Source organism: Neodiprion lecontei, chromosome 5 (genome assembly GCF_021901455.1).
Source record: "Neodiprion lecontei isolate iyNeoLeco1 chromosome 5, iyNeoLeco1.1, whole genome shotgun sequence".
NCBI lineage: Eukaryota > Metazoa > Arthropoda > Insecta > Hymenoptera > Diprionidae > Neodiprion > Neodiprion lecontei.
In genome coordinates this window covers 5,750,372-5,773,166 of record NC_060264.1, presented here as the reverse complement: position 1 = coordinate 5,773,166, position 22,795 = coordinate 5,750,372, and the positions used below count along the sequence as shown (strand labels likewise).

Genomic DNA, 22,795 nt, shown 5'->3' with positions numbered 1-22,795 from the left:
CGATGAAACCTGAATCATTACGTTATTGGTTTAAACGAAACGTTTGTGTTTGCGAAAATATCCCGTGCTTGAATAAGTTTTGTTTTTTTTTCAATCACCAAGCATCGGATACATTGTAATACTAAATGCATATTTTCTGTTTGAATATTTGTTTTCTTAGACAAGGAAACTCAATTTCACAGTAGACAAAATCAAAGAAAAAAAAAAACATCATAAGAATAAATCGAAAGGTGAAATGATTACACGAACAGAAATTATATACGTGATACCTATGCATAATAAAAACACAAAAATTAGGATAGAATAACGGATGCGAGGATAAATGGAAAGACTCATGGGGCTATACAAAATGAACAAAAAATAACAATTTTACAGGTAAACAGCATCCCGTTTATTATATATGATGTGTATGTATATATGTATATATGATATCATATATCATATATATATATATATATATGAATTCCGAAAATACAATCGTTAACAATTACAATTCCGATGTGGTTTGAAATTTTTTGACCGTTATTTGATTATTATTATTACTATTATCATTATTATTTTTGTTATTTCAACTATTACGTAATAACTTTTCAGAATTTAATCTTGATATGTTTACGTATTTAAATGGTGTTATAATTTGTCAATTGTTTGAATACCGAAATGGAATAATGAGTGTATTTCAAAGAGAGATAAACATGGAGAAAAAATGGAAAAAATATATATTCGCAAACGCATGCATAACGGGAGATAAATATGTTGATTGTATTTACAGAATTACTATTATTTGTATTATACATTTTCGTATATATTTAAATACGAATTATTACTCCGTATATTTTTTTACTTCAATTTTCAGGTAATACGGGAAATTATTATGTCAAGACATTCGATAAGTACATATGTGTACGTATATGTATTATGTATACATACATCGGAACTTTATTTTTTGGTGCTGCCATTTTTTCGAGTTACTTGTTATGCATATTAGTTTATGCATACGTTAAAAAGTTAGGAAATTTTCGTGAGATCAACGAATAGCAGTGCGACTTGATAATTTAATCTCCAATGCCAATACTTGACGATTCCGAGGGTGAATTTTTCCTTATTCATTTATAATGAAAGTTGCAGTTTATTTCACGATTTATTTTCAATAAATTTTCGAGAAACTTTGCATAGTTTTTAAGTCTAGTAATGATTTGTTAAAGATTTTATTAATATATCGATAAATGTCAATTTGGTATTAAAATCACGAAATTTAAAATGAAAGCTACGGTTGACAAAGAAGTCTTAGCAAATTTTGCAGCGTCCTATTTCTTCCTTATTTTTTTTTTTTGTTTTTTTTTTTTCCTTCCTTCGCTAAGTTATATTTATAAATTTTAGCGGGTGCGTTTTAATACGTAGCGTGCTGTATAACATTGATATTTACAACGAAACCGTTAAAACGTAAAAATTAACATAATCGGGGAGTAAAGCGTAATTGACAACAATGAAAAGGAATTAACAAAATCACAAAAATAAACTGTCAGAAAACTGAGACAAAGTATATATAATATATAGATGGGAATAATAACACATAGTCAAAAGACGTGAGAAATACCTGGCTTGTTTCGGCGACGTGCTGAAATATGTGAAAACTACGCGCATAATTGTAAAAGTAAAGAAAAACGAACATGAATAAAAATAAAATATTCAATCGTTATCAACAAAATATTATGTACATAATGATTCATGGAATGTCCGAGAGAAAAAAAGCAGCTATAGTTATATATATATATATATATATATATCAAAGATTTTAATTAAAAAATACCGAGCAAATGCCCTAGAATACTGTTTGTCATTAAATATTGGTCGATATGAATCAAATATCTGAACGTGTCATATAAATCAAATTCCGGAAAAGTCGGTATGAGTTACATACTTATTTGTTTGTAAAATTCGTCGTAATGAATGTGATCGTTGTAATTGATATACGATATTACGGTAATTATATACAAACGGCTAACATATATTCGAAAAAACAAATATATATTCATATATGTGTGTATATAGCTACAAGTGTGTGTGCATGTATAAAATGATTGAAAGAGATTTAGGCATTCAATGTAATTTGTGATTCAATTTAAAGACGTGTGAAAAAAGCTCGTAAATTCGAAATATACGCCAACGATGTGCGAGATTTCTACGAATTCTATTTATCATAAATATTAATCAATTTTCTATCATAAATCCATATTATAATACCATAATATTTCAAAATCCCATTTGATCCATATTTAGTCCACTTTAGAACTAAGTTAACAGTTGCAATGATCAACGATGCGGTCTATCGTTGATTACAAATGAATTTTGTTAGAATGTATTGTATTTAAAAATACCTAATTATAACCGAAATACTAGTTTGACGATAGTTGCGCCGAACGTGTACCAGCGTAAAATTAAATTAATCCATTTAAAATCATCTACTTATCGTAATTTGAACGGACCACCAGTCGCATCTTCATTGTCCCTCTAAACTCCTATAAAACTTGAATGCTCACATTGTCCGGAGACGCGCATTACAGAGGTGCCAAAATTTTCGTTGACGGATTATACAATTACCCGAGTGTCTACACCCGATGACGATTTACCAAACGTTAAACCACGAAGCAAATAATTACAGGCGCTTGGGGGTCGATGTATCGTTTATAATCAAATTCGTCTGAGAATTATCGATTTTTAATTGTCAAGGCACTTACATACTTTCGTTTGGTAAAACATTATCAAAATAAAGAGAGAAAAAAAAAATCGAATGTACGGACGCTAGTAAGTGCGCAAATATTAACAGCTGCCGTCTAAAAAAGTTGACAAATTTTTCCTTGACAACAAGGTGCCCGATATTAAAAGAAAAACCTGCAACGCGATATCGAACTGAATATCATACAAGTGTGAGGAGACAATTTCAAACAGCCCTTAAAAGCTTTCGGACTTAACGAGATTGTGCTGATGTTGCAGCCCCTCGATCAAGTCCATGTGATGAGGAGGTTGAACGACGTTAATTTTTCTTTCTCTAAAATACTCCTGCCTTTGTCTGCGACTATCGGTGACCGCGATATGCGGTATGAAATATTTCTTATTATCATCATCGAGAACATGAACTATCTCGTCGTCTTGACCGCTCACCTGGGCAATGCTATCTGGAATAGGCAGCGGCTTAGCTACTCCGATACGCACTGTTCCCTTCGGCGCACCCTTCAGCGCTTGAACTGCCTGGTCCAGCGTTGCATTCTCCAGTGCAATATCGTTCACGAAGAGCAAGCGATCCCCTGGGATCAATTGCCCGTCTACTTGAGCCACACCGCCAGGCACCAGTGAACGAATTACTATCACAGTTTCGTTGGGGTTCATCGGATCCTGAAAAAACGGTGTGAAAAAAGGCACGACTGTGACAAGAATCTTCGTGAAATCCATCGAAATACGACGAAAAGCGCATCTTGCGATATATTTTTTCTTTTTTTTTCTATATTTTCATGAAATCTTTGGTAGAATTTCAGTTTCATATCAGCTGTTGCAAAGTTCCAGTCGACATTGGAATTTGTGAGTAGAAGCTAATGGTGCCAACATTTTGATCCTCTGCGAGAAACTGCCAGTCGGATTGTAGAAGACGGTGGTAAAAAGTCACAATATTCGGAATTAAATTCGAGCAGAGTATGAAATTGTTCGTACCTGATAGTCCAAAATCGAAAACCCAAGGCCCCTCTCTCCTTTAATCAATTCAATAATTTGCGGTTCCGAACTCCACATGGCAAGGCCTGTCAGAGGTTCAAGAGAGCGCGATTTCATCTTGCTAAGACTTGCGTCCGTCACCGTTGCCGTGGTTGTTGTAGATGCCAAAGAGCCGTCAGATTTAGCCTTCACAAGACGATCCATTGCTGGTAATAAATTCTGCAGGGAACCGCCTAGGATGCTCTGCGATGCAGCAAAGTAACGAAAAAACGCGATGGTATTGAAAAAATGAAAAAAAAAATGACAAAAAAAAAAAAAGGAGAAGAAGTAGAATTAACATTACAGGCATTTATCTATGTCGATTAAAAGCGTCGTGTTCGCGTTAACTTGTGTCTAACGTACTCGTGTTTGAAAAGCCGCTTGGTGCTGAGCTGTGTCAATTGGACAAAGCGGATCCTGCGAAGCGATATTTCTTCCGCAAACCATGCGAACGTGGAGAGGCAGCTCCTTAAGAACACTGACAACTTCCATATGGTTTATTCCAAGTAAACGGTATCCATTTACCTGTAAAAATAAGAGCGGGAGCTTTATCGTTTCAGACATTAGAATCGGTTTCAGTAATCCCGAGATAAATGTTTTTTTTTTTTTTTTTATTGTGGGGGGATGTTGGAACATAGATGAGAATTTGCAGAAAAGCCGCGAGAGCTTCAATTCGAGCAACGCGAATCACGGGTTAAATTATGAATCGGAAACTTCCAAGCTCCTTCAATGTTGATATGAAACAAACACGGATCAGCTTGTTAGCGCACCTCAAGAAGCTCGTCCCCGCTCCTCAGGCATCCGTTTTGTCCGACGGGTCCTTCGGGAAGTATGGATCTAATGTAGTGATGGGGTCGCACTTCTTGGCCGTCTTCAACGTCGACCGTACCTTCCAAACTGATACCCAAACCGCTACCTTCGGCAAATTTTTTTAGCTGCGCTACCTGTCGTAACACGAATAAAAATGTATAGTCGAGCAGATACGATGTATTTGAAAATATAATAACAGTAGCGAAATTCAGCGACGAGAAGAGAGTCGCTACGGATGTGTTGTCCTCGGAGTTGTTAACGTGACACTGAAAAATGGGACGAAAAATTTTCATACAAAAGCGTGGTCTCATTTCAATGAAACGTAGGTACCGTTCTCTATTGTTCTCAGTCCTTCACGATTAAATCAGGTTTTCCTACCGGGCGACAAGGTTCGGTAAACAGGTATTCGGCATCGGTCATTTCGAGTGTCACTTTTGCCAAGAGTGGTGGGGGAGGAAATCTGTGCTGGATATTAATTTTTGCCCCATTTACTCACGATAATCTCAGTATCGGGACCAACGATCTTCTGCCATTTGGACTTTATCGAAGCTCTTATCTGCGGGGTCAGCTCGGCGGACGGATCGCTGAGCAGCGCTTCAACGTTCGAAGCTTCGTCTCTTAATCCGACGGAATCGTCGCGTTCCCTTTCCTGCATCACTGAGCTATCGACAGTCGTGTGCGATTCACCCTCCGGCTCGATTTCCGTCGTTGTTTCCCCGTCCTGAACAGAATGGAAGAAAATGTTCGACATTAATATCGTCACTTTACTTTGTTCGATATGTTCGACAAACGATTGAAAGGATACCGAAGGGCTAACCACTCTGGAAATCTCGTTTACGTTTTTCACGAAATCGTATGAGGTCATAAAAATTTCTTCGACGTTCTTGAAATCATGTGAAATATCATGTAATCGTTGAAATTTTGAAATCACAAAAAAAAAAAACCTTATAAAGTTACAAAAAACCCCGTGAAATCTCGCGAAATCCTCTGAAATCTCAGCAAATCCTTGAAATTCCGAAATCCGCTGTGCAGAAAAACCGACGATAAGTGGTTGAACCCCTCCAAGAAAAAAAAAAAAAAAAAAAAAAATTGTTTCCCCGCTCACCGCGCTGATTGGAAAGCTTGGCAGGCTGGCTATGGACGGTGATCCGGGTTGCTGAGGGCCTTGTTCGCTGGCAGCGATGGCTTGTTGAAGCGTTTCATATTTGGGGCCACGAAGGTACCTTTCCAGGCACAAAGTGACGCTCTGCCCGGTGCTGCGGAGAACTTCGACAGCTTCGTGATTCGAGTATCCCTGAAGAGAATGGCCGTCGACTTCGACTATCCGGTCGTTTATTTGTATCTTATTGCTGAGATCCGCGGCGCTTCCCTCGCTTATGCTCTTGACGAAAATCCCCGACAGTTCCTCTGCGCGCAGGATAACATTACAGAATGTTACAGAATGTTAACAAATCAGCGAAGGAGCGAAGCACGGAAATTGGTCAGTGAAGGTTCCGGTTACTTTCCATCCCAATTACACAAACCTTTCTCGCACACGTATCCCGCTATTGTGATACCCAGGCCGTAAATGTCCTTTTTAAGCTCTACGGTGAATCGCTCCATTTCCGGAAGACTGCCGACGTCCAGCGGGTCCATCGAGATGACTGGCAAATTGGGCATTTGGCCGCCGGGAGTCGTCGCGATAACAGGAACAGCACTGACGGGAACGGGATTACGCACAACGTCCATAATGAGTCCTGGGCGTGCCTGGAAACAGTTTTCACACTCGCGTCAGTCGATCTAGCCTTGAAATTAACGACTATTGCCAAAAGAATTCTCCAAACATTTCTTCGTATTCTTTGTCTCATAATTTTCTATTCAATTGCGTGCGGGAGTAGAAAGAATCTACGTCGACGTTATTGTTCGTAACAAGAAATTACTGCCATTAACGTCGTATTTATTTATTTGTTAGTTTTTTACATACGTGCATCTCGTTCTCTGGTTCCTGAGAGTACATGTAACCGTTATCGTAATTGTTTTCACCCGAAGGACCGTTTCGGTTGCAAGATTCCGGCACGCTGTGCACGAGGTGTCTTTCCAGTTCGTCCGGATCGCCCAAGATTCTTGTTGGAACGATCGGAGCATGGCTTCCAAGTGCCTGATATGTAAAAGAGAAGCGAGAAAAAAATAAGAAACGTGTTTATAAGATTAGTTCCGAATTCGAGTTATTGAATTCGTATTTATAGTTGGTTGTTTTTTCGATATTTTTCGATATTTTTCAAAAATTTCCCGCACACGTAAAACCACCGTGAAATTATCCGCGTAAATTAATAAGGTGGGTGACTGTTGAACAAATACAAACAAAATGTAAACGAAATTAAAACTTCGTTAAACGGAACTGATTCATCGCTAATGAAATATAATAAAAAGTTGTACAACAAATATACATACATATGCATGTATACGTACATATGTATATATAGATCTACAGGTGTGTGTATGTACGACGTATTTAGTGGCTACGCTGCAAGCTTGATAAAAAAAAACATCTCAGTGTTTATTCCGAGCTTTTGTACCTGAATTTTCGAACATTTCTTCAGGTTTCTTTATACTTTCACTTTGATAAGATGTTTTGTTGGTTTGTTTGTTCGTTTGTTTTTTTTTTTTTTTAAATTTATTTATTACTCTCGGAAATATAATTCTTGGGACTTGATATCGATATTTCAATTACCTGGTAATCCGGAGACGTCGGTTCGACGGGACGAGCGACGACGAGGCGAACGTGAGTCCCGGATTGACGAAGGACAGCAGCGACCTGCTCGCTCCCCATTCCCCGAAGATTGACATCGCCGATTTGCAGGATGTGATCTCCGCTCTGAAGTCTGTTATCCTGCGGCGCGTGACGGGGAAATCGATACGTTGTGAATAAGGAAACAGAAAAAAGAACGTAGCATGAAATAAATATGAGAATCAGAGAAGACGACGAATAATTATACGGTATGTAACAGCTATGCTGTAGAGGTGAAGAAAACTGGAAGCAAAGAAATAAGATAACGCGAGAGGAGGGAAGGAGATGGATCAGCCTCGAGACGAAACGATTAGGAGATAGGAAAAGTGATGCAGGTGATCTCTTAGCGCCTTTTATTCTTAAAAGAGAGACTCGACCTGCAGTCTCTATTTTATATACGGAAAAGACTCGTCGATATTAGAGCTTACTGATCGATAGCTTTTACTCTTAGTCAAAGCAGACACTGCACTGCGGTACGCGTAATAAAATACTACTGCAATAGCTGTCGCTTGTACTTTAATCGTACAGATGTCAGCTTTATAATGCATAAATATCACGTTTTACTCGTTTTCTTTTCGATCTGATCAATTTTTCTTTTTTTTTTTTTTTTTTTTTTCTCGTTTCCAAATATAATATACAAACAAGATGGCAGAAATTGTTATCAAATTCACGTACGGTGGGTGCGAGGTGTATAATTAGGTATAAAACTAGATGTGTAAGAATCGAATGAAAGGGAGTATAATAATAGAACAATCCGCGGTTCTCGGATGAGGTTTTATACCCGGAGTTCTGCGCGTATAACGAGCGAATTTTCATCCCGTATCACATTGTAACGACTTGCATGTGTGCGATTGTTGGCAAAATAGTCGTGCATACGTGCGTAGAACCTCGGACAATGCAAATGCATTCATTCATCACCGTGGCACAAAGACGAGGGAATGAGAGGAGAGAACATTAACGTGTGCCTGTAATTTTATTCAGAAGGCCGGTTATGCCGCCCCAGTTTTTCACCCGAGAATTTCAACCTCGCCCTGCTGATTTCATAGAGAAAACAAAACTCCTCCCGAGTATCTCTCTCAATAATCTCAACCTCACGACCTGTTACAAACCCGCTGATTCTTTCGGAGCTTTCGCGAAAATATCTCCCGTAGGTATCGCAAATTCAGGTCCGACCTCTCTCTCTCTCTCTCGCCTCTTTTTTTTCCCTTCTTTCGCACTTCCGTTTGCTTCGTTACGCGGATATTTTATTAGAAAAAAAATCTCATCACTGAAATATTTCACGAAGAAAGGAGAGAAAAAACGTGAAATTTTATTTGCCAACGATGAGGGACGGGATTTATTTTCATTTCAATTGTTATTATTATTATTATTGTTTTTTGTTTTTGTTTCTACCCCGGATCGAAATATCGTGCGGGATTAAAAGTTGAAATAAAACGTAAGATATTTCGCGATTATGCCGCATTCGTACGTTCTTCCCTGTGAATTATTTGCAACCTTTTTTTCTGTTCTCTGTTCCATTTTTTTTTTTTTTTGTCCCCGCGAACGCGCTAATATAAAACAGACTTACGCGATCGGCAACTCCGCCCGGAAGTATCGTCTTGACGACGACGCCTGTGCTCCGTCCGCCAATGATTCCGAATCCAAGACCGCTTCCATCGTTGATCAAATTGATCACTTCAACTTGTGCCCACTCCGTATTCAGCTGAAAAGAAATTTGAAAAAGCAAAATCGATGAGTAAATGAAAAACGAACAGTTTCTCGTTGTTTTTGGTCTGTGGCTTACCAGTCTTAACTGTCATAATTCGCACAAACACTTGTCTAACCACCGAAAGTAATTTTTTTGAATTTCAAAATTCGTTACAATATCCAGTATAATTTTACGATCGTCTTTCAACGTTCATAATTTTTTGCCAATATTACCAAACGCCCGAATTACACAGAGTTTCGGATATAACGGAAAAAAGAATGACGATGATTTTTATAAAAACTTTTGAACCGTCTTTAATAAATTACTGTTACAATCGTCGTCGCGGTTTTTGAAAAATCAATGGAACAATATTGAAGCGTTGAGACGGCGTGAAAATAACGGACGTAAAATGAAAGAAATAAAATTTTGATTTGGAATTGGAACAGCTGCCGGGCAGCAATATCCGGGTATATGTATAGATAGTACATATGTATAAAAGGTACATGGTATATACAGTATGTACGTATCGGTAGGAATGGACCGCGATCCGCTGTAATCTAGACGGCAATTTAGCATTTTCAGAGTTTCGCGACATAGAATCTATTGGCGAAATACGCTGCAGTGTGTGAATTCAAGTATCCGCAATATGAAACTGATACGGCTGCCGTCGAGTTTCTGTGGCTTCATATTTCGATTCGTGAAAAATTTCCTCACATTTTTTTCTCGTTAATAAGTATCTTCATACATTTCGCATTTTCGCCTTTAATTACCATCCAGGGTTCGTACGCTTTTTAGAAAATCGGAAATTCCCTGACTTTTATCCAGGTATTTCAGCCTGAAAATAACATCTTTTTTTCAATAACTTTCCAAGAAACGTAACGCTGATTAATGAAATTTGCTTTCACTATTAATACCTTTGATATTACCTGATAACTATCCTCACCGTTTGACTATCGATTTACAAACAATAGCCTGCGATTTTCCGTTCGAAAGAAAAAACCAAAGGAGGTTTGGTATTAAGTAATATTATACATGAAATATATGAAATTATACTATGGAACAAAATTTTGAGTGCAATCTTTTTTTTTTCTCAAGATCGATAACAGTTTGTATAAAAACGAGAGTTTATTTCTTCGACGGACTAAAAAAGCAGTCTTTTTTTTAAATTCCCCGACTGTTTTCTCGGTTTTCCAAGTTTTCTCTGTCATCGTAAACATATACTGAGCTCGAGTAAAAAATCATCGTAGAATTCATCTTATTGTTAACAATTGTTATAATACTGCAGTGGGAAACGTGTTACATCGCGTTATTGTATATTTGAATACATAACGTGCAATGAATATATATGACAATGACAGGGATGAAAAAGTTTTTACGAAATATACGAAATAATTGGCCACGCTGACTTTAGGCGATAAAATTTGAGCCTCGTTTTACAGAAATTTTCCACAACTTTCTACCCTCCCATTACACCGACGCTTCAGCATTAGGTAGTAAATTTGGCAACGAATCGCGCGAGTACGAGCAAAGCTTCCGAAAAGCAATTAGCGTTTCATTAATTATCTTCAAAGGACAGTTTTATGTATAATGTATGTATGTACGTACGTATGTACATGTGTTGTATCCTTTTTGTTCTTCGCCGAGAAGCCTTTGATTTTCAACGTTTCTCTCTGATGTATAAAATACCCTGTACATAGAGTGAAGCCAAGCGAACGAACGAGGGTAGCAAAATTTTTGTATAATGTATGTTATAATAGGCATATTTTTCATCTTACTCTCTTTTGAATAACGCTCAAATTTTTACGCTTATTATTTTATCATTTTCAGTCCCTCGTTGGAACGTCGAGCGGCAGCCCGATTAAAGACATTCGTAATTTATTTATACGCGGGGAAAACTCGGCCCTATCGCAGGAATAGAAATGTAGGGTTACGATATACGTTTGTGAATAATCTCAACGTACAGAATAACCCGAATAATACATATTTTCACGTGCAGTTTGGTACAAATATAAAATATTACGAAATTAATAAATTTCTAATGTTACGTAGAGAACGAAAAGCAAAAAAAAAAAAAAATAATAAAAAAAAAAAAAAGAAGATAAATAAAATAATGATAGATAAATGATGGAAAATTTGTTACACGGTAAAGAGTTCGTACAATTTCAGTCTGTGCGATAAACGCGGTGAAAATTAGAAGAAAATAGAATAAATATTTACTGCTAAGCTAGACAAGCTTTGCATCTACGTAATAACGGTCTATTTTGCTTTCCTAAATCGTCTAATGGTCCACTATAAAATAAAAACTTACAAAACACAGTAAATTAGCTGTATTTAAAGAAAAAAATTATATAAGTAGAATACGCTTCGTATTACATGTACATAGACGCGAATCGATTTTACGCGAACGTATCGTCGTGTAAATTTATATTGATCCAATTCCCTCGAGGCGAATTAAACAAATAGGTATTGAATTAACACGAGCGAATTGAGAATGTGAGGTGTAGAAAAGATCAAAAAATATCTGACCATTCTTAGAAAAAGATTTGATGTATTATACAATTTGCAAACCCGATAAAATTTACATACGTATAGTTCCTTCCGATAAAAAATAGAAGAAAGAAAAAAAACACATGTTTTGTTCGTGAATCATCTTTAGCAGTAGCTTACGAATGTTTTAATTGGTCTTTGTGAATATATACAAAATTAAACACAGATCGTAACGATAGACAAAATTTCTTTTACAGACACGATGATCGAATCGGCCTGTTCGAAAATCGACGAGACGTGCGAAGCTGGTAGCTGATGTAGGCTAAAGATGCAATGATCAGTTCTTGACGAGGTGAATTATCCGCTAAATGTAGCATAGATTGCCTTAACGACGAAGCTCTTAGCCGAGGCGAAAAGGGAGGCGATAGAATCGGGGAAATAATGGAGAAGCCAAGGCGAGAGAGCAACGCCGATACACAAAGCCCAATTAATTAAGGCGGGGTAATTTACGGCGACGTTCTTCATATGGATATGAATTTCTACGCTCTGTGTGTATGTATTTTTACGTGTATTGTATCGCGGCAAAAGATTCAAGAAAGGTGAAATAAAAATGTCTCACCCCGGGGGGGTGAAATTGGTTTTATTGCTTTTTAGATTAAAAGAATGAGAAAATATTGCTGATTATACACGTCAAGTTGTAGCTGATTGAAAATAAGAGACAAGAATGGATTATATTTCATATTTTTCTTATATTGAGTTGTAGGTGAAAAAATTTAATGCGACATTTAATGAAATTTACGAAAAAACAAATCACCATTTTGCTATAATCAAGACTGTATCGGTGTAAGATATAATTGCGTTGTTATATCCTTACAGACAGTTATTCTTATTTTCAATTTTTCTACGCATAGCTTTATTTTAAACATCCTTCGACAGATAAAATAATATATTTTCTTGTTCTGGTTTTTATACGAAGCAAATATCCCTGGCAGAAATGAAATTGTGATCTCTTTCATCTCCCCCACGTTTCACCCGAGAAATTATTTTCCCGTAATAATTGAAAAACAAGAGAATATAACACTGCACGAAACAGCAGAGCCCATATTGCGCAGTTCAGATTTACCAATTTTCCGCAAATTCTCGAGGCATAAAAGCGCTCGCGGTTTTTACAGCTCGGAGTAAGACGGCACCGCCTCCGGTTTAAAGCTTACCAATAATTGTTCAATCCGTGAACGGTTGATTTGTTCGACCGGTTTTTCCGCTCGCGGAAATTCTCGAGCTGTTCGCTGGATAAGAAAATGTCTGGAGAAGAGAAGCGCGCTGGGGGTTATTGATTTTAGATTCGATAGGTATAGGCTGGCAGCCCAGGGTCTTACAGAGCGAAGGATTTTCGTCTGACCCAGTAAACACGTATAGAGATCAAACAATGGCAGTACGTAGTAGGAAATGGCAAACGCGAATTCGACCGAGACGAATTTTGATGCAAAAGGTGGAGATATTCCGAAATGAAGTTGAAGTTCCGAATTTGAAAGGTTTCGAAAGCGCTTAATTCCAAATTATTTGGCGGCGAAACTTGAAGTAAAGAAGTCGAACTTTGAAGAAACAACAAAGTTTCGAATGCTCGGAAATCCGACGGAACAAAGTTCCCGAAAAGTAAAATTCCAATGATTAAAATATACTCAAATCTTCGATCGTTCAGAATTTTTAATTTTCTCATTTTCCCACTTTTCGAACTTTGACCTGTCGAAGTTGCGCCCTTTCGGTATATTTTGACTTGATGTTTGTTTACCGAGAATAGCGCCGCTGTATCCATCTATCTTTTCACAAGTTTACGGATTTTCCGAACCAACGAACCGCGTGCCCTGAAACGAAAAGTGTAACAACTCCCGTCCGTAACTTGAAATTTCTCCATATTATACACCAAGTTTTGAGTACGATAATTAATCCGACGGTTGAGCACGCGAAATATGAACCGACTGTAACTCTGCGGGGCAAATATAATAGCAATCTAATTCTGCCTCGCTGCAGTTCAAACTTATGCCAAACAATTCGCCAGCGGATCATGTTTAGGGAAATAGTAAAACTAAAAACTACAAGATTCATGTTCATGCTCTGTGGGGAGATAACAAAAAAAAAATAAAAATAAATAAATAAATGAACAAAATTATTCTAATCAGGATCGAAGTGTTCGTGTATGCATATCGCGAAATTTTTCAAAACTGAGCGCTAATTGTAACGTGAAAAAATAATAATAGCCGAGGTTAGAGTGGTGTCATAAATTGAATGGGAATTTATTCTGAGTTAATGCTTAATAGAGGCAAAAAAAAAAAAAAAAAGAAAACTCTGTCAATTGTTATGGAAACTGATCTCGGACCTGGAGAAGAAGAATGAAAAGAACTTGAGAAAATAATCGATGAAAAAGCTGAGCTTCCGAAGGAGGCTTGACCTTTATAGATGTACTCTTCTTGAGATTCCACAGGGTCAGATTTGATTTTACACCAGATTTAGAAATTAACCGACAGGCTGGAACATTTTTTCTGCAATTCGTCGATTAACCGAGAATTCAACATCATTGCTGCCATAAGTTTAAAAAATCGGTACTTCGCTGTATTTTTAAAATTCTGTAAACCATGTTAGAATAAATCTTAGCGGTCCGCTCTCTGGGATAGAAATAAAAACGCGAAAAAAGCGTCAAATTCACGTTTCGTACCCGGCTACGAATTATCTGCAGAAACACAAATTTCAAAGGGGTAGAAAATTATTGTTAATCCTGTTGTTGAAAGAGATGAAGAAAAAAAAAAAAAACTGTTCAAAAAACCCGTTAAATCTAAATCAAAAACTTATCAAACGCAAACGATAAAAATTAAAAGCAGACAATAAATTAGCTTGACGGAAAAATTCTCGTTATACGTGCGACGAATAAGTTGAAATGCGAATCGGGGTGAAAAATGTTTGATAGATAAAAATAATTATTACATGCCGTACGTGTGAAAGAAAATTCGTGAAAACAGGGGAAAGTATAAGATAGTAGTAAATCATAAGGACACTGTGTTGAAAAGGAATGAGAAAAAGTTGGGTCGGAATATAAACCGTTGAGAATGTTCTTTCATAACTCTTTTTCCCCTGGCTCGTTATCCTCCTTATATACCCTCCAACATTCTTCGCATCACCCCGAGCTTTTCTCGTTCGCATTTCTTTTATTGTATTTTCCCTTCTTTCAACTCGTATCTCCGCAAACCAAACAAACACACCCGTAAATTGCGTGCATCAGCCGTACCACGTGACCTGGAAGGTTCGAGTTACCACCTGACTATTACCACGCGTAGAACAAGTTGGGAGGTAAAAATCGATGTGTAGGTACTTCTAACCTACTGGCATGAGAATAATATGGAGAAGAGTAGATGAGGGTTAAAGCAGGCTGCGATCCGCCGACACGCAACGCCGTTTGACGGTGGGTGAATTTTCTCTCTTTTTCCAAAGTTGGAAACAAAGGTGCGATGAGAAAAATTTGGTGAAAAATTATAAATTAGTTGAGTAATTGAATGAAATTTCAATTTAAGACTTTGCTTGTTCGAAATTACATCAAATATATAGTTATAATTATCCAAGGTTTTTTTATTTTTGTTTTGATATCGGAACCGTTTCCCCTTTAAGGCGGAACGTGATGCACAGTCTGACACAAAAGTTAGGAAAACAGAAAACAGCGTTCAAAGAATTCCCAGCAATTATGTCAGTTGGACCAGTGATGGTGAACAGGAATAAATAAAACAACATTCGTCGTTATTGTAATCTTCAAAATGATTGAATTCTGGTGTATAAATCGATCGGTTTCTAATGATTTCGAGCTTATTTTCTTCACCGTGGATGTTTTTAGAGATCGGCTTGAGAATTTTTCACGAATCGTTAGCCCGGAGTGTATAAAAATAGTTTTGCGCGAGTAGAAACGGTATAACTGTACAATTATTTGATATTTCTGGAACATTTTTTACACCATTTCCAGAACAATTAAAATCGTACGAAAATCACCAGAGTTAATTCAATTTAAACGTGATAATCACAAAATTTTTCTCAAATTGTTGTTACATTATCTAGTGTTATTAGAATTTCCTTAGATTCATTTCGATTACAAAATACATAAAAGGGCATGTAATTGGTTTATGTATATTAACCGTCATCGGCAGGATTTCAACCCATTGCTCAAGATTTTTAAAACGGTTATTTCTCTTCTTTTCTGACTTTTGTTTCAGACTGTAGGTCCTATTAAATCTTAAGATTCGGTGGTCGCGACAAGGCAAATATGCTCGACCCTTCGGCCTACGACCTTAATTATCGTTGCCCTGGCCTGACCGAGGGTACAAGGTATAATAATTTGTGTAGGTACCGGATGAAACAAACCGCGGTTAGACGGATATTTCCTTCCTTCGTCCAACTGTTGTGGAATATGTACGTGCGGGGGGTTCGTCTACCAACACGCGTGTAATATACAACCCGCCTTTCGTTGTAAACGGATTAATAATACATGTAACGTGGTAGGAATTGTTGAAATGATGTATTATATCTGTTTGTAGAAACCGAGTGAGAACGGAAGAGAGAGAGAGAGAGAGAGAGAGAGAGAGAGAGAGAGAGAGAGAGAGAGAGAGAGAGAGAGAGAGAGAGAGAGAGAGAGAGAGAGAGAGAGAGAGAGAGAGAGAGAGAGAGAGAGAGAGAGAGAGAGAGAGAGAGAGAGAGAGAGAGAGAGAGAGAGAGAGAGAGAGAGAGAGAGAGAGAGAGAGAGAGAGGAAATTGGTCGCACGAGCTTTATGCGTTTCTTTGACAAATAAAACCAGCGGCTTTTTAATAACGCGACCTTTTAACCGTTGTTATTTGAATACATTATGCGTAAATAAATGCATGATGTATGCACGGTATCAGGTATACCGAAAAACCCTTCGTGAAAAATATGATCTGAACCTCGGAATTAACATGCTGCCCGGAATATAATTAAACACACCTAAATGAAATCTGAGGAGCGACACACGTAGGACTTTATAATTATTCCAGGTTTTCTGACTTGAATTTTTTTTTTTTTTTTTTTTTAGCCACTTTCAAGCAAACGCTTGTATTGAAAGTGTTGAATATTTTTGTCAACGTGATAGCAATATTATCAATACTGCAAGCTATTCGATTTGTGATTTATTAAATATCCCTGAAAGAAAGCATCGTTAAATTGCTTAAAAAATAGAAGACGATGGGGATTAATCGTAAGATACTTTTACAGATTTTTACCCCAATTTTAATGTATACATATATATCGCGAAGTACTTAGCAAGGATAATAGAAGTTGCGAAGAATTGAATCGAGAGAGAAATCAGGAATTAGGAAGATTGAAAATTACGGATAGAAATTAATTTTTCAGGATTGGTTGGTTCGGATTGATCACGATGAAGCAAGCAGTACTCGCGAGTCTTGGCAATCAGTCTAAAAGCTCGAAGTTTATGGAAGTAGGTAGAGAGGAAAGAAGTTGGGTAGCTAACGTCGAGGCGTGTTTTCCTCGATTTATCTCCCACAGGGTTGTAATTTCCCCGAGACTTTTCTCTCGGGTGTTGCAGGTTTATTCCGCTTCTTTTCCAAATCGACCCGCAAGACCTCCTCGAGTAATTATACTACACGTGTGTAAGTACGCGAAGAACGGAGAATAACGAAAGCGCGGTTCATAACTGCACTGAGAAAAATTTCATTTGTTACGGTAACTAGAAAAATTGAGTAAGACAGGTATTGTTAAAAAAACTGTTTGAATATTGTTGGGATTACGAAAAACGAGGTACACGCCTAACCATTTTGCGCTATCAGTTTCCGAGCTTTACTCTACTTTTTTAGTTAAATAAGGCTTTGACGCCAATTTATCCTTGCACGAGCGTTAAATTTTCGCAACAGTTGCAAGAAAATCTAGCAACAGTGATCGTAATGAGAAAGAATAGTAACGGATACTAGACTTTCCGGTGACAGCTAGAAAACTTAATTTTTATTTTGTACCTGGAACTATATTTTTCGATTGTGGTAAAAAATGAAAATAGTCAAGGACCGAGCGGTAACCGGAACTAAAAATTTCTCTCGGTGTGAATAAATAACGAATTCTTACAATTAGTAATAGGATCTGGAGGTAGGGAGAAAAAATGGGGGTAAAAACTCGATCGCAATCGCCTCAATTTCCGTATCCCACAGACTGCAAACCTCTGCGGGAGTATAAAATAAAAACTTCACCATGCCCCCCCCCCCCCCCCCCCCCCCCCCCTTACTTCGGCTTCATCTCGCCGCGCAGCAGATTCCCCGGCATGAACGAGTTTCATTAAACTTTCCTGTATAATGTACGCGTACTTTGGACCGTAAATTTCGTCTCCCTTACTTTTCATTACTGCCGTTCTCTTTCCGAAATAGGATAAATTAAAGTGTTACATACTACGAATAGATAGAGAAGTGGATAAATTATTGTAAATGCATAATAACTCGATTTATTCAGTTATTCAATTCGACTGGGATTCGTTTCATTCGAAATTATATTTATAGAGCCTAGTTTACGTATTCGAGAAAACAAAGAAAAAATTTGTCACACGGTCTATTGGTCGAAAGCACGGTTGTCGACGATAAAGTTAATAAGATGAGATTGTTTCAATCGTAAAATTAGTTATTTGAAATGAAATCGATCAGCCGAATTGAAGGATTAATTTGTATAGGCGATAAGTGTTAAAGTTCGACTTGTGCTTGGTTACAATAATAGAAATACATGGGGTTAAATTGCACGCATAAAGTAGGAAAATAATTATGATATTGGTCAAACGTCGAGATTCCAAATTCCCTGGCTGGCCGAATATCGTGGAATATTTATGCCTTAAAATTTGTTCAAGTGAATTTTACCGCTCTGTCATCGTCAAATTGAATGTATATTTCGTACAACAAAGGTATACGAAAGACGTGATATTCTGAGTACAGTTGGATAGCCGTTGGCAAGCCGAGGTGGATCTGTGAAATACGTCAGGTGCATGCGAAACTTGAACGACGGATGAAAGAAAAAAAAAAAAAACAGAAAAACAAAAGGAGATGAAAAAATTTCTGACAGCGAATGTGTGTCTATATATCTACGCTAGGATAATGATGATAACAAACATTTTTATCACGGTTATAATAAATCTGCGACACTTATCTGTAATTATACTTTTTAACTTTACACTATCTTCTCGATAAGTGTTGATAATTATCAGTTAATCGGCCCGTATGAGATATTATCAATAAATCATTAAATCCTCCGTAGTTGGAAAATAATTCTCGATTGAGGGAAATAAAACTTTTTCAACGTATAATAATATTTTAATTCTAATTAATTACTTAGCCGTCGATAAAATACCTAATGAAGTTTGAGTGGAAAAAAAATTAAATTTAATCGAATTAACAAACGATCGGAGTTTTAATTACATTACAAACAATTTTAAACCGCACTCGTTTCATAATTTGATTGAAGCTCCAACACCATATGAAGAATATTGCAAAGCTTCTGAATTAAATCAAGAAGTATACATTCCGAAAAAAATATCAGCATAAAATATTATTTTACCTTTAAAAAGAGGGAGAGTAAAAAAATATTTAACAAAATATGTATGTATACTGAGAAATAGTTAACACTGAAAATAGTCGACACGCTTATTAACCCTTTCAGTCACAAAATTCAGTACGTATTTGTCGACGCTGATTACGAATCTGATGTCAAATTTAATGAAATTAAAAACAATCCCAACAATGGGGTGAAAATAGGGTGAATATCAAATGTTTTAGACAGCGGTCTTGAATGAAATTTGTGTGAATATTTATTTTAGAACAGTACGATTTTAGCTCGAGAATAGGTGTAAACCCCAATACTATCTGTATGCCCCCTTAAGAAGGGCGAAAAGCACCCCTATGCATTAAATAATGTAAATGTAATGGCCATTCTGAGATCTCTGTTTGTTGACCAATGAATTTCAAGTGATTTTAGTATACGTTTATCGTCAAATTTATCCGCCAACGGATTACATTCGCGAAAATACGATTTTTTTTTTTACATATGTTTATTTATAACAATTACAAATAATTGTGGATTAAAAAAAAAATTCTAACAATTCCAAAGTGTAAGTATTTTTTGTACCGGAAAATGCAAACAAAAATCAGGATTTTACGTGGAATGGAAAAGAAATGACAAAAGAAAAAAAAAATGGCGTCACTATAGCGGCTTCTGTGACTGAAAGGGTTAAATTACAAATACATATATATATATGAATCAGATGTGTGATATTGTCTGATAGCGTAGTTATAAGAGTCCGTTTTATACTCCGAGAGTGATTGAGAGAAAAGTGATTGTTTTTCCCGTCCGTTACAGTGATTCTGTACTGAAATAATTAATTCCGAGCATCGGAACTTCGAACTTTGACCGAGGAATTGACGTGAATTCGTTCGGAAAACGGATCGAGCCTCGATTGCGGTATAAATTCCGAACCTGTAATTAACCGGGTGCGTAACATGGAGCAAATAACCGAAGATATAAGGTCGAGTGTAACCCGATCCAACCGCACCCTCGCCGAGCCAAACATCCGATGAAATACTCGATCCGACACGAGAGCCAGTCGGCAATTTCTTTATGAAATTCTAAAAATAATAGAGGTTTCAAAGCTTTCATAAAACCGCTACAATCGTTGTCGATAAGAAATCTTGGAACTTGGAATGGAAAAAAAAAATAACAATTTACAAAACCGTGTAGATTGAGAGCAAAACTATTTATACATCAAATCTCGTGAAGATTCGTCCGACTTCCGAAGACTGATCAATTTTTGGAAAACTTACAGAGCTGCCATTTTATAGTACGAAATCACGGAATGTTAAAAATGTTCCGGATACTTGATTTTTTACAAGATATAGGACTCAAGATTTCTGTCCGTACCATATTTTATTTATTTTTTTTTTTCACGTTAAAGGATATGTCAATAAAATGAGGATCATAGTTCCGAGTCCCTACGGTAAATTTCAATTTTGTTTTGGCAAACAAAACGGAAGTGAGGAGAAAAAAAAAAAATTTATCAAAGTAGTTGTATACCGTTGTATAATATAATGGAAGAACATTTTTTTTAGTTCGTCTGAAAACAAAAAAAACACATCTTTTTCCCAACCGAGTGGGCAAAATAGTAGGTACATTTTCACACTAGTTCAAAAATGAAATCAAAATATCTAGTTAGATCAGAAAGAAAAGATATATCGATTCAATTCCCCCACTAGTACGGGAATGTTTTATTTTACGCACTAATTTAGATACGCAAAATCGAATTTTGCACACTCAGTAAGGAAAAACAGTACGCGTGTAAGTGTCTACGGCACTCGTTTCTTTTGCCGTCCACGACACGCTCGGTCAAGAGACTAAACCCGTGCGGGAATCACCTATTTTCCGCACTAGTTGCGCAATCCGCCATCTCGTGAAAAATTGAGTGTAGAAAGTCTGGAAAAAAAAAAAAAAAAAAAAATGCAAGAAATATAACAAAATGTGAGTAAACTCACCACCATGTCAGAGCCAGTCCTCGAGGCGTCACTGACCGCCGAAGGACTCCGTTCGACGACAAGACCCGGTGTCGCAGCGGCAGGGGCGGATGGTTGAGGGTTGTTTTGGGTGGCTGGATTGACGCTCGAGATGCTCGATGTCGCGGGCGGTGTTCCGGTAGCAATCGAGGACACTGCCGTAGATACGGATACTGATCCTGCACAGGAATGAGGTTCCTTCTCGGATTGAGTCTGACTGCCAGCTCCTGCGGCACCGGCGGCGACACCAGAATTTCCTCCTGCCGTCGCTGTCGTCGAATTTGAAGCCCCGGACAACTCATCCGGCGTCAACGAGCTCCCAACTTCTTTAACGCAATCAACATATTCCAGGATACTCAAACAGCCCCCCGGGATGTTCGTCAAGGTTTTTAAAATACACCAAGTAAAGAGGAAGTCTCAATTCCTCGACGAAATTTAACGATCCGCATGTTGAAAAATTTCCCTCTCTTTTCTATTATGATTTATATATATATGTATGGGGCATTCCTCGAAACTTTTCGAACTTGAATCTTTTTATCAACGATTAGAAGCTTCTGACAATTTTCAGAACGAACAAAACAAACGGCAGGTACGGTAAATCGATTCGTGCAATATCATTATTCAGTGTTTCTGGAAAAGTGTTCACTTACCTTGGGCGCTTCTGGCAACGACTAGCTCAACAAGCCCGCGGGCTTTTTGCAATATTGAAATCGCCTGCTCGTGAGAGATGTTGGAATCCAAGGGTTGTCCATCTATCGCCAATATTTGATCACCCTCGACTAGACGACCGTCACTGTAATTCAATGGAAAATGAGGATTATTACATGGAAAAAATTATTTTACGCAATAAAAGTTATTATATCAGGGTGGCGATAATCATGTTCAAATAAAATTTCTATAAAAAATTCACAATTCAATGATCATTTTCCACAAAACTTGAGTAATGTTGGATTTCTTTCAAGACCAAAAGCTCCAGAAATTGTGCACCTTCAATGCGTAAATTTAGATTCACAAACACGTGGCATTGCTTTGTTTTACATGAATAATTATAAATTGAACAATACCATTTTCGAAAGTTAGCTTGGCTGAATATATAAAGCATAGTCGAAGTTTGAAAAGAATTGATATCACAATTCCCTCATTTTTCTCTCACGTTTCCCTCATTTTTCTGGATAATAGAAATCCCCTGACTATTCTCATTATGTATATATTTCAAAAAGCGTTGATGTACCGCAGTGGTATATAATAATGAGTATATACATCATAGAAAATTCGGAGAAGAGAACACGTTCCAGTCAAATGAGTTTGGAGAAATATTCTCGTGAATGTTAAAACCAACTTATAGTGGTAAGCACAAAACATATCAGCAAAATCCCTGGTTTGTATGCATAACGCAATCGACCACTAAAATTATACCGATGGGGTGATGTTATCTCGTACATTCAAAGCTTGCCTACGTAACGTAACGATCTTGTTGACGAAGGGATTACACGCTAATAAACGAGGCTTGTTCCTAAGTATAACCGCAGTAAGAATAGGAAAGGTTAACCCGAAAGCGTAGACTCTGCATGCTTCGCATGAATTTAGGAATACGAATGAATAAATTTGGAAAATAAAATCTGGATTCATTCGTCTGGAAAAATTTTTAAATTTGAAACATCGAAATTCCGAATGATCGAAGATTTTCATTTCTTTCAAACTTTACACGTGCGCGGCTTGCGAGCAGTCATAAA

At 37.1% G+C, this 22,795-nt stretch overlaps 1 protein-coding gene across 7 annotated transcripts in view; it reads right to left on the bottom strand.

Annotated features, from left to right (window-relative positions):
- The window catches only part of LOC107217340, a 166,356-nt gene that overhangs the window by 90,725 nt on the left and 52,836 nt on the right, over nt 1-22,795 (bottom strand). For 5 of the 7 annotated variants that reach the window (XM_046741888.1, XM_046741890.1, XM_015654838.2 and 2 more), the window contains 12 exons: nt 21,713-21,855; nt 21,045-21,388; nt 8,889-9,023; nt 7,265-7,423; nt 6,518-6,691; nt 6,078-6,300; nt 5,660-5,961; nt 5,051-5,275; nt 4,515-4,688; nt 4,108-4,269; nt 3,706-3,948; nt 3,163-3,393 (listed from right to left, as the gene is read on the bottom strand). In XM_046741888.1, coding sequence (XP_046597844.1) covers nt 3,163-3,393; nt 3,706-3,948; nt 4,108-4,269; nt 4,515-4,688; nt 5,051-5,275; nt 5,660-5,961; nt 6,078-6,300; nt 6,518-6,691; nt 7,265-7,423; nt 8,889-9,023; nt 21,045-21,388; nt 21,713-21,855 — 2,515 coding nt within the window. The remainder of the gene's footprint in view (nt 1-3,162; nt 3,394-3,705; nt 3,949-4,107; nt 4,270-4,514; nt 4,689-5,050; nt 5,276-5,659; nt 5,962-6,077; nt 6,301-6,517; nt 6,692-7,264; nt 7,424-8,888; nt 9,024-21,044; nt 21,389-21,712; nt 21,856-22,795) is intronic. The other 2 variants (XM_015654839.2, XM_046741889.1) reach the window with 2 other exon arrangements.